The sequence below is a fragment of the Oncorhynchus gorbuscha genome, unplaced genomic scaffold (assembly GCF_021184085.1).
Source record: "Oncorhynchus gorbuscha isolate QuinsamMale2020 ecotype Even-year unplaced genomic scaffold, OgorEven_v1.0 Un_scaffold_4293, whole genome shotgun sequence".
In the NCBI taxonomy this organism is placed as follows: Eukaryota; Metazoa; Chordata; class Actinopteri; order Salmoniformes; family Salmonidae; genus Oncorhynchus; species Oncorhynchus gorbuscha.
In genome coordinates this window covers 2327-18899 of record NW_025745276.1, presented here as the reverse complement: position 1 = coordinate 18899, position 16573 = coordinate 2327, and the positions used below count along the sequence as shown (strand labels likewise).

Below are 16573 nucleotides of genomic sequence, written 5' to 3'. Positions count from 1 at the left end.
TGGTGTTTGTGTGTCTTTGCAATAAATCTGCAATAAATCTGTGTTCTATACATAAGTTTCCTGTACTATGTTATCCTAACTGGGTTAGAACTGGGTTCCTTAAACTCCTATCACGAGTTGTAACTTGTATTTTGGATAATTCTGACTGTGTATTGTTTTTAGTTCCATGCAGTTAAATACCTTTATTCTAGTGGCACGATCAATAGAAGAAAACATTGTTAAAATGGTGATGTGTTTCAGCATATCGTCTCATTTCCCGTTGGTCTAAACACTTGGGTGGGAACAAGCCTGAGTCCCAGCCTGTTGGTGCCATCATGCTGTCAAGTACTTGTCACTCATTGCCATGGTATGTTTGGCTTGACAATGAGCAATGGAGTTTGAAAAGCACATACATCATGTTCCGTTCTCGTTTTGAACTGTTCACATATTAGTGAATTCCTGAAACTTTGAAATGGTGAAATATTCTTTAGTTGCTCAAGCAACTACTTGCTGTCAATACATCACCAATTAATGTAGATAAAGGGATTCTTTAACAAGCAGAAGTGGTTAATTTAATTATTTTTGCACAGTAAAAGATTGATCTGTTTCGCAAGGTTTAACTAACAATGAGACAGTTGGACCAACAGACAGACAACCTTTAGACTTGGTAAAAGATTATGAAATATTTTCTTGGTTCCAAAGCACGAATGTGAATGAGTGTGATTGCTGTGCTTTCAGTATTACAAGAAGTCTGTCTGAACCAAGTGGAAGATGAAGTTTGAGCACCTACTCTCTGATTGATATCCGAGAGTAGGTGCTCAAACTTCATCTTCCACTTGGTTCAGACAGACTTCTTGTAATACTGAAAGCACAGCAATCACACTCATTCACAATGTATTTGGACGGTTCCAGATTATGATCATTATTATCAGCTTCGTTGCTCGATTCACCCTGCCTTGTCACTTTATGCTGGGTAACTTCATAGCTGCTGTGCCCTCTCACCGCTGTGACCTCAGCACTCTGGATGAGGAGGGTGTCTTTGGGAATCTGACCCAGGAGCAGAGACTGACTGTCACTATTCCAGTACAGGAAGATGGGACTCCAAGCTCCTGCAAGATGTTCCCAGAACCCCAGTTCAACCTCCTGTCCAACTCCAATGACAGTGACCTAGCTACAGTCCCCTGTCAGAATGGATGGGTATATGACAACAGCACCTTCAAATCCACTCTGGCTACAGAGGTAAGCTTTCTGTCTTTTTGTCACTAGACTATAGGTAATAATGTAGTCAATGAATGTCTCATTGAATAAAAGGCCATGTTGTACTCATTGAATGTCATTCTTCGACCACTACACATGGTTGCATAGAAATGAAGTATTATTTGTTAGTACAAATCTCTACAAATCTCTTTGAATATTGTTGCAGTGCTAGCTACTCAATTAAATTATTTCCCAAAATGGAAGTAGAGGCTGTTCTCTTTTATACGGTACCTTGAATGTGTTGTCTGTTTATTCTTATTTCTACCTCTTACATCAGTGGGACTTGGTGTGTGACCAAAAGGGCTAAATAAGGCGACGGCCACCATCTTCTTCTTGGGAGTGATGTTCGGAGCAATGACCTTTGGTAGTCTGAGTGACAGGTAAGTTAACAATCATTTATAAATTCATAGACAGTGGATTTTAGAGTCACCTTAAAACAAATCTCTTGTGTACAGACACACGTAACATAACTGGTATGGTAGTGTCTGTCAACAGAATGTGCGGATGCAATGACTAATGAGGAACTGTCAATGCATCACTGTTAGCATCTTTTGGCCAATAGACCCACCGGTAACTTAGAAAGAGAGGAGGGTGGAGCTACCGCTGCTTCCCCTCCTCATTCTAGTACATTTCCTAACATGTCTTTCCCCAGATCTTATTTGAGCATCTGATGCAATTAGATCGTTCTGGATTTCCAAGATGACCTAAAAACATGAAGTAGACTGTCTCTGAATGGATACAAAAAAGTTGTTAAGTTGTTAAAGGCCCAGTGCCCAGAGTCAAAATGCATTTTTCCTGTTCTTTGCCGCTGATTAAACTAACACCGTAAAAGTGTTTTAAAAAAAAGGTTGTTTTCCCGGATATGCTACATGACCAAAAGTATTTGGGCACCTGCTTGTCTAACATTTCATTCGAAAATCATGGGCATTAATATAGAGTTGGTCCACTCCTTGCTACTATAACAGCCTCCACTCTTCTGGGAAGCCTTTCCTAGATGTTGGAACATTGCTGCTGGGACTTGCTTCCTTTCAGCCACAAGAGCATTAGTGAGGTCGGGCGCTGATGTTGGGTGATTAGGTCTGGCTCGCAATCAGCGTTTCAATTAATCCCAAAGCTGTTCAATGGTGTTAAGCTCAACTTTGTCCAGGCCAGTCAAGTTCTTCCACACCAATCTCAACAAACCATTTCTGTATGGACCTTGTTTTGTGCATGGGGTCATTGTCATGCTGAAACAGAAAAGGGCCTTCCCCAAACTGTTGCCACAAAGTTGGAAGCACAGAATCGTCTAGAATGTGGGCCTAGCTCGAATCATGAACAACAGCCCCATACCATTATTCCTCATCCACCAAACTTTACAGTTGGCACTATGCATTGGGGCAGGTAGCCTACCACTTTGTGGCTGAGCCGCTCGTGCTCCTAGACAGTTGAACGGGGCAGCTCTAGCAGGGCAGACATTTGACAAATGATTGGTTGGAAAGGTGTCATCCTATGACGGTGCCACGATGAAAGTCAATGAGCTCCATTCTACTGCCAATGTTTGTCTGTGGCGACAGCATGGCTGTGTGCTTGATTTTAGACACCTGTCAGCAACAGGTATGGCTGAAATAGCCGAATCCACTAATTTGAAGGGGTGTCCACATACTTTTTTATATATAGTGCAGTTTCTGGTTGAAAATACAATATACACAGGACCTTCTAATCAGCAGGTTTTGCATGGGTGGAGTTGTGGCTCGCCTGGTGACATCACCAGGTGGCAAATTTGTTAATTTACCAATAACAAAGAGAATTCCAAACCTATAAAAGTTTTCCCTCAAAGTTATTGCTTGAGAAATAATTATATTTCTAAAAAGCATTATTTTATATATATATTTTTACTTTAATAGAAAACTGTTTTATGGTACCTAATTGTATTAGGTTTAGTATTTAGTATTTAATATTTTTTTTAGGATCCCATTCATAGCCATGGGAGTTCTGAGGGTGCTGCAGCACCTTGAAAAATGGGAATATTTATTTATTATTTGTAAAAAAAAACACTTGGCCTTTACAACTCTTCCGTCTTTAGCTGCAGGGACCTTTTTTTAAACAAAAGTAGTGCACTGGGCCTTTATTACACCTGTATTCAGGGCTGGTCCTGGCAATTCTGCCACCCTAGGTGAGACAAACATATTGCCCCCTGCAAAACTAGAATACTCAGAGTAAGCACAATTATGTTGAAAAGACGTCTATAATCCGTATTTTCCAGACGTTGAAGTTAGGTTCAATTTAGGTTCTGAATGAAAAGTGAAAAGAACATATGTATTTTCCAGAAATCAAGGCCGGTTGTGACCACACCAAATCCGAACCAAACATAGGCGTCTATAGTTGAGCAAAATCAAGGCTGGTCTAGACTGGACCAAAAACTAACGTCTGTGGGTGTGGAAATCAAGACCATTGTAGACTGCAACAAACAAAAAGATTGCTGGTCCAGACAAGACCAAAAAATACATCCAAAAGACATTGGCGTCGGTCTGTGCTTACTGGGGTGTATCCTACAGTGTCTGCCTGCAATGTAATTTTATGAATGCTCATCCATGTCTTAGTCCCAATGTTTCTAAAACAAGCTTTTCCATTGGCTTTATTACATTTCCACCACACTAAACAATTTGGCTGTTTAAGCTATGAATATCATCTACCCAACTTTATCAGGAGTTATTCTGAGCCTATTTGCAATGTGTTTACTCATTGGGAAATGCATAAGTATTTTATTTTTCGCCATGTATACAAACTTGAAACCAATGATCATGACAATTTAGCCCAAGGGGTGAAACTTCTGGACAGCAGTTTTGAGTAGCCTGATTATCCATTCCATATTGTCCATTTTACTTTGGCCTCTACTGTTTTTAGTATATGTGGTTTGTTAACATGTCAGCACATTTTATTTATATGATTCGGCGCCTTATAGGTTAGGGTATTTTATCAGAGAAACCTGCATGATGTAAAAAGTGTCTCTCCCATTACTTATACATTTTATCTCCAGCCTGTAGGCTACAGATAAAGCCACATACTCTTTCTACCATATCCTATATCTGCTACATGATTTATTTTTGTTCATTTTGACGGAATGTTGGTGGAGCGTGGCAGCGATACGTCTCTCCAACAGCACCCTGAAGAGGCACGCTGGGAATGGACAAGCAAAATATAATGCGCCCTGCCTTTCACAAAGTTGGCACTACTTAATTACAGGCATCAGCGCTCACCTAAAAAGTCCACATGCCACTGTTGAGAGAAATTGTAATTGTTTTTGGGCAGAATTATGTGAGGTTTTATGTGTTGTTGGAGGTGTGTCTTTGTCAGTTTAGCTCAGAAAATGCCGGCCTCTTCAATCTGCCGGCATAGACGGCTGAGGTCTGGCCTTTCCCGTATTAGCGGACGGATATAGGAAAGGGGGATACTTAGTCAGTTGTACAACTGAATGCCTTCAAGTGAAATGTGTCTTCTCCATTTAGCCCTCTGCAGCTCGGGAGACATGTTTTTCTCCCACAAAAGTATTGTATTGAGCCTTTACTACTCCTGCATTATCAGACCGATACAGCCGTATGCAAAACGAATTGCAGCACCCCCACCCGCAAACATCTTCTCTCGTCTATGTCCCCATTTTTTAAATATATATTTTTTATTTCACCTTTATTTAACCAGGTAGGCTAGTTAAGATCAAGTTCTCATTTGCAACTGGGGCCTGGCCAAGATAAAGCATAGCAATTAAACACATACAACAACACAGAGTTACACATGGAATAAACAAAACATACAGTCAATAATACAGTAGAACCAAAGAAAACAAAAAGTCTATATACAGTGAGTGCAAATGAGGTAAGTTAAGGAAATAAATAGGCCATGGTGGAGAAGTAATTACAATATAGCAATTAAACACTGGAATGGTAGATGTGCAGAAGATGAATGTGCAAGTAGAGATACTGTGGTGCAAAGGAGCAAGATAAATAAATAAATACAGTATGGGGATGAGGTAGATAGCCCATCTGTAAACAGCCCATCTATGTACAGGTGCAGTGATCTGTGAGCTGCTCTGACAGCTGGTGCTTAAAGCTAGTGAGGGAGATATGAGTCTCCAGTTTCAGTGATTTTTGCAGTTCGTTCCAGTCATTGGCAGCAGAGAACTGGAAGGAAAGGCGACCAAAGGAGGAATTGGCTTTGGGGGTGACCAGTGAGATATACCTGCTGGAGCGCGTGCTACGAGTGGGTGCTGCTATGGTGACCAGTGAGCTGAGATAAGGCGGGGCTTCACCTAGCAGAGACTTGTAGATAACCTGTAGCCAGTGGGCTTGGCGACATTAGCTATTGCTGAACCAGCAGCTACACTTCCTGGGGTCCACATGAAACATAAAACATGACATATTACAGAACATCAATAGACAGGAACAGCTCAAGGACTGAACTACACACATTTAAAATAATAACAATAGGACCTAGAAAGGTCCTACTAAAACAACACTGAGAGAAACAGAGAGACCCATTACTCTATGCCTACATCCTAATACATTCATATATTACATTTTCATTTTCATATCGTACATTTACATTCAGTAACATCTAGCAGTTACACGCATACATACATCAGTACACATATGACTATGAGTTATTAGGGTAAAATAGGGGGGATTGGAAATTATGAAGACAATTACATTGAGGGAAGCTACAATCTATCTGCAATATTAAAGCTGATCTACCTCCTAAAAAAATAAAAGAAAGGGCAGAGGCATTGTGCTGTTTTTATTAATTTATTAAAGTACATTTTGCTGTTTGCTTGAGTAATTTGAAATGGAAGGGAGTTCCTTGAATTCATTCTGGATTTGGGGCTGTGTAGAGACCCCTGGTGGCATGTCTGGTGGGGTAAGTTTGTCTGTCAGAGCTATTTCAACACATTCATATTTCTCACATTAACATTTATCTTTCCTCTGCTTTGATCCAAGAGAGACTGACAATTTGACATTGATATAAAAACAGCTACATTTGGTCTTTAATATTTTTTAAATCGATCAAATTAAGGGGACATTTGTATTTGTATTCTCTTTACATAAGCGTATCTTATTATATTTCTACTTGAAAGAGGGGAGTTGCCTCACACTACAGAGACAGGAAATAGGCCCATGCCCTATGGGCCATTCTAGCTCGGAGAAAGTTACTTAATGTAATTAGATATTTTTCTCTTCACTTTATCTTCACCTGTTGTCTTATTTCTCTAGTTTTGGTAGGAAGACCATGCTCCTGGTGTCCTATATCTCTGGCATGCAGTTTGGTGTTGCCAGTGCTTTCTCCACCTCCTTCATAATGCTTGCTGTGCTCAGGTTCTTCACTGGGTTCGGCATCACTGGCATCGTCATCATCTCATCAGTACTCAGTGATTACGCTCGCTCGCACGCTCGCACACACACACACACACACACACACACACACACACACACACACACACACACACACACACACACACACACACACACACACACACACACACACACACACACACACACACACACACACACACACACACACACACACACACACATGCAGCCCACCCACCACTAGATGAATACAGACAACCCACGTGGTGTCTCAGAGACTATCCTTGACTCATCTGGTGTTGCGTTGTGCCATCCTCAGGTGTGGAGTGGGTGGACATTGAGCACAGAAAATTAGTGGGAGTGATTGACAGCCTGTCCTGGACGTTTGGTAACTCCATGATTCCAGCCATAGCCTATTGTGTGAACGACTGGAGACAGCTGACCATAGTGGTCACCTCACCTCTCGTCCTGGCCATACTCACATGGAGGTCAGAGGGAGGGAGGGACTAACAAACAAATGAATGGACAGTTAACAGTTAACAGTTGCTGTGTTATTGTGAATAACATCTTTACCTCCTCCAATAGGTGGATTCCTGAGTCAGCCAGGTGGCTCATAGCCAATGGGAAGTTTGAGAAAGCAAACTTTTATTTGCAACAATGTGCCCAGATTAACCAGAAGCAAGAGTTTGCATCCGAAATTACACCAGAGGTAAGCAATTGCCAGGATAGGATACGTTTAAGCAATATGGTTATTTAAATTCCTTCACTCTTCTTTCTAGCCTGGTTCCAGATCTGTTTGTGCACAAATCTAATCAAATTGTATTTGCCACATGTGCTGAGTACACCAGGTGTAGATTATACAGTGAAATACTTAACGGAAATGACCAAATCAAAAGGAAATATTAACACAAAATAGTAACACAATAAAATAATAGCAAGGCTACAGTATATACAAGGATACCGAGTCAATGTGCTTGGGGTACGAGGTAGTTGAGGTAACATTTACATGTAGGCAGGGGTAAAAGTGACTAGGCAATCAGGATAGATAATAAACAGAGTAGCAGCAGCATGTGAAGAGTATAAAAAGAGTGTGAAAGTGTACGTGTGTGGAGTCAATATGGATGTGTTTGTGTTTTGTGTGTGTGAGCATATGTAGTATGTGTGTGTGTGTATATGGGTATATGTTAGTGTTGGGAGTGTCAGTGTAGTATGAGTGGGTAGAGTCCAGTGATTGTGCATAGAGCCAGTGCAAGAGTGTCAGTGTAGTATGAGTGGGTAGAGTCCAGTGATTGTGCATAGAGCCAGTGCAAGAGTGTCAGTGTAGTATGAGTGGGTAGAGTCCAGTGATTGTGCATAGAGCCAGTGCAAGAGTGTCAGTGTAGTATGAGTGGGTAGAGTCCAGTGATTGTGCATAGAGCCAGTGCAAGAGTGTCAGTGTAGTATGAGTGGGTAGAGTCCAGTGATTGTGCATAGAGCCAGTGCAAGAGTGTCAGTGTAGTATGAGTGGGTAGAGTCCAGTGATTGTGCATAGAGCCAGTGCAAGAGTGTCAGTGGGCCCTGTGTTGAGGGACAGCGTGGTGGATGTGTTGTTGCCTTACCCTCACCACCAGGGGGCAGCCCGTCAGGAAGTTGAGGATCCAGTTGCAGAGGGAGGTGTTTAGTCCCAGGGTCCTTAGCTTAGTAATGAGCTTGGAGGGCACTATGGTGTTGAACGCTGAGCTGTAGTCAACGAACAGAATTTAGACAGGTTACTTTGGTCTTCTTGTGCACAGGGACTGTCTTGATAACTCCTGTGGTCAGAGTTGGCAAGACAGCACAAATAGATCTAGGACCTGTTTACTTTCCCTCTTAAAGCCTGGGTGGATTTTTTTCCATATTGCTTATGTATATCCAATCTTTTCATATCTACAGGTGCGTCGAGGAGATCAAGTCTAGGGGTTGATTTTGAGATTCAGCAACTGATCCGCCTCTGTTCTTCTCGCCACCAGACGCTGTCCAGTATCATTGTGACAGAGAGAAAAGACAGAACCTACTCCTACCTGGACTTGGTCAGAACCCCAAAGATGAGGAGACTGGCTCTACTCACAGGCATAGTGTGGTGAATATCCCCTGACTCATGATATCTGATACAAGTTGCTTTAGTAAACGCAGGTTCATCATGTCTGGCCACACACTATAATGTTAGGAATGTATTGATGCTATCAAGTTGGGTAAGATTTCATTTGACCGTTTTGATCTAATATCCACATAAGAGAATATCCTGAAATGTAAATTCAACTTTAAATTAGACTTTTAGCTCACCTCAAACTGTGTCAAAACACATGACATAGCTCTACACTGTTTAACAACACCAACAATGCCAACCTGATTTCTCATCCCCAAGGTATGGTGTGGCTTCAACATATTATGGCATTAGCTTCAACATCACTGGATTTGGGCTCAACATATATCTAACCCAGTTTGTGTATGGTGCCATAGAACTCCCAGTCACACTATCAGTGTACTTAATACCTTCTGGATAAGGTGGGTAGGAGAAACACAGAAGTAGGATCTCTGCTAGGAGCTGGAATCTGTCTCGCTATTAATATTTTCCTACCCAGAGGTGAGTGCTTTTTTTTGTGGGGGTCAGGGAGGCGGTCAATTCAAGTCCAGGAGACATCTTATAATGTATTGATGCTGTCAACTAATACTGCCCTTCCTCTAGTGCAGCACTGACATACTACCTGATTCAACTATAGTTTTCTAAATTGAAGACCTAGCTTAGATGAATCAGGTGTTTTAGAGCTGGGTTAGAACAGACCCTGGCAGTATCACATCTCTACACGAGTTATCACAACTTTAAAGGAGTTATCACAACTCTACACAAGTTATCACATCTCTAAAGGAGTTATCACAACTCTACACAAGTTATCACAAGTTATCATCGAGTTCTGCTGGGGTATGTTCCAGTCTTTTTCAGTTATTCATGAACTCATCCTAAATATTTAAATATGGTGGGAACACACCTGTGTCTCCGATTTAAAGTGTAACTAAAGACAGACATGTCAAAATGTGTGTTCTGTATATTTCTCTCTCTGTCTTTCAGGCAGAATGGCATGGGCTACAATTCGTCCATGGGTCGCCTGGGGGGTTTCTCTGGCCCCTCTCATTCTGCTGCTTGACGAGGTGTGGAGGGACCTTCCGCAGGTCCTCCTCTGCTCCATAGCCCTGCTGGCTTGCCTGGTGGCCAGGATGCTGCCTGAGACACGTGACCGCTGTCTACCAGAGACCATTCAGGACATTGAGGACGGGCAGACAGGGTATGATATAGCCTCTGAGATATAGACACTTAGGTTGAGATTCAATCCAAGGTGCGTTAAAGAGCAGCACACTAGACAGATCACAATGCATCTATTAAAGGCTAAATATGCAGAAATCGCTCAGCCTTTGCCTAGTTGCTACAATTCTAAAATACTAGCCTAAACCTAGCAAACCACAATTTCTCAAGCAAGCATTTTGCCAGGGTACAATCTGTAAATTCTTTGCAAATATGGTTATTGATGATTATGAATATCATAGTGTTTTATCAATGACTGTGTTTATTCTTTTATGTACAATTCTAGGAACATTTTGGCTGGATCCCAAGTTGTGGAAACAACAGAAATCCCTCTAAAATCAAAGGCCAACGATGAGGGGGAAAATTGACACTAAGATATTCTTTCTGTAAATATTTTTATATGCCCAAATGTGCACCAACAACAATTTTCAAACACCTTTTCAAGTAATCTCATTGTGTTTGTTCCACATCAAAAACAACATTCAAACCTTGCACTGATTTAATAAAACAAGACACAAGAGAAGCATAATTCATTTTATTCCTCCTATACAAATTCTAATTTTCCACTCAATTGCAATACTGCATTATCTTATTTAGTAAAGACACCTTTCTGTTTCATATGAATGAGGAACAAAATATTATCTTTGATAACGTATCATAACTCTTTATGCATTCTTCCTCACCATAAACATTGGCAAATGTATGCAATCAATCTTTAATATTGGATATGAACCTGTTGTTAAATACGTATTTTATAAATCTGTGTGCTTAGCAGGTTGCAAAAGTGATTTAAATATTCGGAAACATTATTACGTTATACAAACAATATGTAAAAATACACACAAAAATACTTCATGTTTATCAGCAAGCATGTGGTCGGGTCCATTGCAATACCTGTCAATTCAGTCAGTGAATCACTTCAGTCACTCAATTCAGTCACTGAAATTACCCTAATCAAACAGAAACCCCATTCATCTTACTTTTTAGTGTGTGGTTAGGACTGGCTGGGTATTTCAGTTTGCTCCATGTCTTCCTTCTCATAGATGTAACAGCCCACCTTGCCGATGTTCACTCCTTTTGGTCCATACAGGATGCCGTAGCAAGGGACGTGGCAATAAGGTATCCCTTCATGCTGTAACAAGGGGAAAAAAATTCCATTTACATTTTTTAAACTTATTTTGTACATAACGTTTCTGCAACGGTATCTTACGGCAAAAAAGTTCTTCTGGATATCAGTTATACTTTTCGTGGCTGTTTATTTACCACCACAGACAGATGCTGGCACTATGACCGCACTCGGTCAGCTGTATAAGGAAATAAGCAAACAGGAAACCACTCACCCAGAGGCGGTGCTCCTAGTGGCCAGAGACGTTAATGCAGGAAAACTTTAAATCAGTTCTACCAAATTCCTATCAACATGAGTGCAACCAGAGATAAAACAATTGTAGATCACCTGTACTCCACACACACTCGTACAAAGCTCTCCCTCGCCCTCCATTTGGTAAATCCAACCACAACTCTATCCTCCTGATTCCTGCTTAAAAGCTCAAATTAAAGCAGGAAGCACCAGTGACTCGGTCTATAAAAAAGTAGTCAGATGAAGCAGATGCTAAACTACAGGACTGTTTTGTTAGCACAGACTGGAATATGTTCCGGGATTCTTCCGATGGCATTGAGGAGTACACCATATCAGTCACTTGCTTTATCAATAAGTGCATTGAGGACGTCGTCCCCACAGTGACTGTACGTACATACCCCAACCAGAAGTCATGGATTACAAGCAACATTCGCACTAAGCTAAAGGATAGAGCTGCCGCTTTCAAGGTCCGGGACTCTACTCCGGAAGTTTACAAGAAATCCTGCTATGCCCTGGGACGAACCATCAAACAGGCAAAGCGTCAATACAGGGCTAAGATTGAAACATACTACTGTACCTTGGCTCCGACACTCGTCAGATGTGGCAGGGCTTGCAAACTATTATAGACTACAAAGGGAAGCACAGCCGCAAGCTCCCCAGTGACACAAGCCTACCAGACGAGCTAAATCACTTCTATGTATGATTTAATTAATTAACCAACATCTATGCATCTTCAGATTGTCTTATAAGTCCATGTGGGCTAGGCATCCTGAAAATGCAAGACACTTTAATAATAAAATCAATCAAATCAACCTTACTTGTGAATTTCAACACAGAAACACTGATGTTGATCTTAAAAGCAGCCCTCGCTTCAGGTCATCAGTAACTGTAGTAGACAGTTACAACGATAAAAACGATAAAAACATTCCCTAACCAGAAACCGTGGATTGATGGCAGCATTCGCGTGAAACTGAAAGCGCGAACCACTGCTTTTAATCAGGGCAAGGTGTCTGGCAACATGACTGAATACAAACAGTGCAGCTATTCCCTCCGTAAGGCTATCAAACAAGCTAAGCGTCAGTACAGAGACAAAGTGGAATCTCAATTCAATGGCTCAGACACAAGAGGCATGTGGCAGGGTCTACAGTCAATCACGGACTACAAGATGAAATCCAGCCCAGTCACGGACCAGGATGTCTTGCTCCCAGGCAGACTAAATAACTTTTTTGCCCGCTTTGAGGACAATACAGTGCCACTGACACGGCCTGCAACGGAAACATGCAGTCTCTCCTTCACTGCAGCCGAGGTGATTAAGACATTTAAACGTGTTAACCCTCGCAAGGCTGCAGGCCCAGACGGCATCCCCAGCCGCGCCCTCCGAGCATGCGCAGACCAGCTGGCCGGTGTGTTTACGGACATATTCAATCAATCCCTATACCAGTCTGCTGTTCCCACATGCTTCAAGAGGGCCACCATTGTTCCTGTTCCCAAAAAAGCTAAGGTAACTGAGCTAAACGACTACCGCCCGTAGCACTCACTTCCGTCATCATGAAGTGCTTTGAGAGACTAGTCAAGGACCATATCACCTCCACCCTACCTGACACCCTAGACCCACTCCAATTTGCTTACCACCCAAATAGGTCCACAGACGATGCAATCTCAACCACACTGCACACTGCCCTAACCCACCTGGACAAGAGGAATACCTATGTGAGAATGCTGTTCATCGACTACAGCTCGGCATTCAACACCATAGTACCCTCCAAGCTCGTCATCAAGCTCGAGACCCTGGGTCTCGGCCCGCCCTGTGCAACTGGGTACTGGACTTCCTGACGGGCCGCCCCCAGGTGGTGAGGGTAGGCAACAACATCTCCTCCCCGCTGATCCTCAACACGGGGCCCCACAAGGGTGCGTTCTGAGCCCTCTCCTGTACTCCCTGTTCACCCACGACTGCGTGGCCACGCACGCCTCCAACTCAATCATCAAGTTTGCGGACGACACAACAGTGGTAGGCTTGATTACCAACAACGACGAGACTGCCTACAGGGAGGAGGTGAGGGCCCTGGAGTGTGGTGTCAGGAAAATAACCTCACACTCAACGTCAACAAAACTAAGGAGATGATTGTGGACTTCAGGAAACAGCAGAGGGAACACCCCCTATCCACATCGATGGAACAGTAGTGGAGAGGGTAGCTAGTTTTAAGTTCCTCGGCATACACATCACAGACAAACTGAATTGGTCCACTCACACTGACAGCGTCGTGAAGAAGGCGCAGCAGCGCCTATTCAACCTCAGGAGGCTGAAGAAATTCGGCTTGTCACCAAAAGCACTCACAAACTTCTACAGATGCACAATCGAGAGCATCCTGGCGGGCTGTATCACCGCCTGGTACGGCAACTGCTCCGCCCTCAACCGTAAGGCTCTCCAGAGGGTAGTGAGGACTGCACAACGCATCACCGGGGCAAACTACCTGCCCTCCAGGACACCTACACCACCCGTTGTTACAGGAAGGCCATAAAGATCATCAAGGACATCAACCACCCGAACCACTGCCTGTTCACCCCGCTATCATCCAGAAGGCGAGGTCAGTACAGGTGCATCAAAGCTGGGACCGAGAGACTGAAAAACAGCTTCTATCTCAAGGCCATCAGACTGTTAAATAGCCACCACTAACATTGAGTGGCTGCTGCCAACACACTGTCATTGACACTGACCCAACTCCAGCCATTTTAATAATGGGAATTGATGGGAAATTATGTAAATATATCACTAGCCACTTTAAACAATGCTACCTTATATAATGTTACTTACCCTACATTATTCATCTCATATACATATGTATATACTGTACTCTACAACATCGACTGCATCCTTATGTAACACATGTATCACTAGCCACTTTAACTATGCCACTTTGTTTACTTTGTCTACACACTCATCTCATATGTATATACTGTACTCGATACCATCTACTGTATGCTGCTCTGTACCATCACTCATTCATATATCCTTATGTACATGTTCCTTATCCCCTTACACTGTGTATAAGACAGTAGTTTTGGAATTGTTAGTTAGATTACTTGTTGGTTATCACTGCATTGTCGGAACTAGAAGCACAAGCATTTCGCTACACTCGCATTAACATCTGCTAACCATGTGTATGTGACAAATAAAATTTGATTTGATTTGATACCTCAGCATGTCCACCAGAGGTCAGTGTCTTCTTACACCTCTCACAGCGCAGGCAGGGTCGGTGCCAGTTCCTACCCAGGGACATCACCTTCTCTGCTGCAGAGACAGACAAACACCTCACTATGATTACCTCATTCAACTGGCATGTCAGGATAATTAAGACAAAGTGCACAATGTACTGTGTGGGTCAGTTGGTAAAAACGTGGTGATTGCCACACTGAGGCCTTGGGTTCAATTCCCAAAGTGATCACATACCAAAAATGTATGCACTCACTGTAGTTCACTTTGAAAATATAAGAGTCTGCTAAGTGACCACTTGAACTATCAGTCCAACATAGAAAAATAAATATAAGAAAGCACAAAATGCATAGTTGAGTGGTCAATGTTTATATCATAAATCAATCATGTGACCAAAACATACCAAAATAGACCACTTTTTCACAGCCAGGACAGAGTGAGGTCTCTCCAGCAAACATCCTGGTCTGAGGGTGAGGTACTGGCAAAACAACAATAGCTAGAGGTTATTCACCTGACAGAAACAAATAAATCAGCCTCAATTAAACGTATAAATGAACCCTACATAAACTCACATATTTGATTTTCTGCAAATTACCAGACAGCAAACATAAGGACAAACCAGTGCAAAACACACAAACTCAACATACCAGTGATCAAGTCCAGCTGATTAAATAAATGTAATCTCCTATTTGACATAATTATTCAAAATATACAATTTTTCTATTCAAGTTAACACATAAACTATGTTTTCAGATTAAACAGTGACATGATACATAACAGAACGTTTGGGTTTACAACGTTTTACAAAAGGCTAAATTCAACAGATTATAAATCATTATACATTTAACATCTAGCGATCAGCAACTACCCCACCCATTCCTTCAAAATAATTTTAATCTCGAAAGGAAACGTTATACCCAACAAGTTGTTTGTTAAAAAGATCTGTTTAAAGTTCTAACATGGGTCAATCTTGAATCTTGTAATCAGAGATGGTTGTTTGAAGACGCATGGCTCTATTTTTGGCTGGTTTAAGGCGGCGCTAGAGTCAAACGCACGTTCGTTTTGGAATTGCGTCAAGTAAAAACTGGCATAGTAGCATTTTCTAGTGCTAAAATCAGGTTCGGCAATTTACATGTCTTATAACAGCTCACTTGCGCCTAGATGAGCGGGTGTATTTTAGTCATGTCCTTGAAAACTTGACCCAAAGTGCTAATTTCCGGCAGCGATGTTAGGGATATTTAAGACAAACCAAAAACTGGTTTTAGAGGTAACGCAGTTGGTAATGGCTTGAATTTGGACTGCGTCATTGAAAATAAGAATTTGTTCTTAACTGACTTGCCTAGTAAAATAAATAAATTACATAACACTTTTTCAGCTTATTCCAATCGTAGGTAAAGAATCCAAACAGTACATCCCTCCACAAGATCTTCATAAATGTGTTCAATTATAAATCTACTGATGTCTTGCCACAGTTTTCTTACATTAATACAATGCTAAAAAGATGCAACACTGTTTCTGGGTGGTCATTACAAAAGGAGCAATTTGAGTTGATGTTTTCCTTAAACTTCTTCATAAAGTGTTTGGCAGGATAATATTTATGAATAATTTTAAAGGAAACTTCCTTAATTTTGTTAACAAGTAGGTATGTGTGTGGCAACATCCAAACTTCTTTCCAACAGATATGATCAACAAATCCATTCCAATAAGGCATGACATAAGGTATAGATACAATATCCTGCTGAAACAAGGTTCGTATCACTCTGTTGTTGAATGGACCAAAAGAGAAACAAATCTTTCCTACTGATGAGTCAACAGGGTCAATAGAAGGTACGCTCTGAGGGTCAGGTCTTTCCTACTGATGAGTCAACAGGGTCAATAGAAGGTACGCTCTGAGGGTCAGGTCTTTCCTACTGATGAGTCAACAGGGTCAATAGAAGGTACACTCTGAGGGTCAGGTCTTTCCTACTGATGAGTCAACAGGGTCAATAGAAGGTACGCTCTGAGGGTCAGGTCTTTCCTACTGATGAGTCAACAGGGTCAATAGAAGGTACGCTCTGAGGGTCAGGTCTTGACACTGAATAAAAGAGAAACACCTGAGGGTATGGCATCTAAAACAA

General features: G+C 41.9%; 3 protein-coding genes across 3 annotated transcripts; 2 read left to right on the top strand and 1 right to left on the bottom strand.

Moving 5' to 3' along the window:
- The first annotated feature begins 945 nt into the window (after positions 1-945).
- On the top strand, positions 946-9190 carry LOC124018209 (solute carrier family 22 member 7-like). The gene is made up of 7 exons (XM_046333471.1): positions 946-1162; positions 1538-1616; positions 6477-6631; positions 6892-7060; positions 7158-7281; positions 8561-8670; positions 8956-9190. Exons 1-7 carry the CDS (start codon positions 946-948, stop codon positions 9092-9094), a joined length of 993 nt encoding a protein of 330 aa, XP_046189427.1. The 3' UTR covers positions 9095-9190.
- Positions 9191-9317: 127 nt separating this feature from the next.
- On the top strand, positions 9318-10298 carry LOC124018207 (solute carrier family 22 member 7-like). The gene is made up of 2 exons (XM_046333470.1): positions 9318-9871; positions 10175-10298. Exons 1-2 carry the CDS (start codon positions 9663-9665, stop codon positions 10254-10256), a joined length of 291 nt encoding a protein of 96 aa, XP_046189426.1. The 5' UTR covers positions 9318-9662; the 3' UTR covers positions 10257-10298.
- A 110-nt stretch (positions 10299-10408) lies between these two features.
- On the bottom strand, positions 10409-15899 carry LOC124018206 (cysteine-rich protein 2-like). The gene is made up of 3 exons (XM_046333469.1): positions 14860-15899; positions 14440-14534; positions 10409-11020 (listed from the first exon to the last, which is right to left on the bottom strand). Exons 1-3 carry the CDS (start codon positions 14912-14914, stop codon positions 10883-10885), a joined length of 288 nt encoding a protein of 95 aa, XP_046189425.1. The 5' UTR covers positions 14915-15899; the 3' UTR covers positions 10409-10882.
- Between the last annotated feature and the right edge of the window lie 674 nt (positions 15900-16573).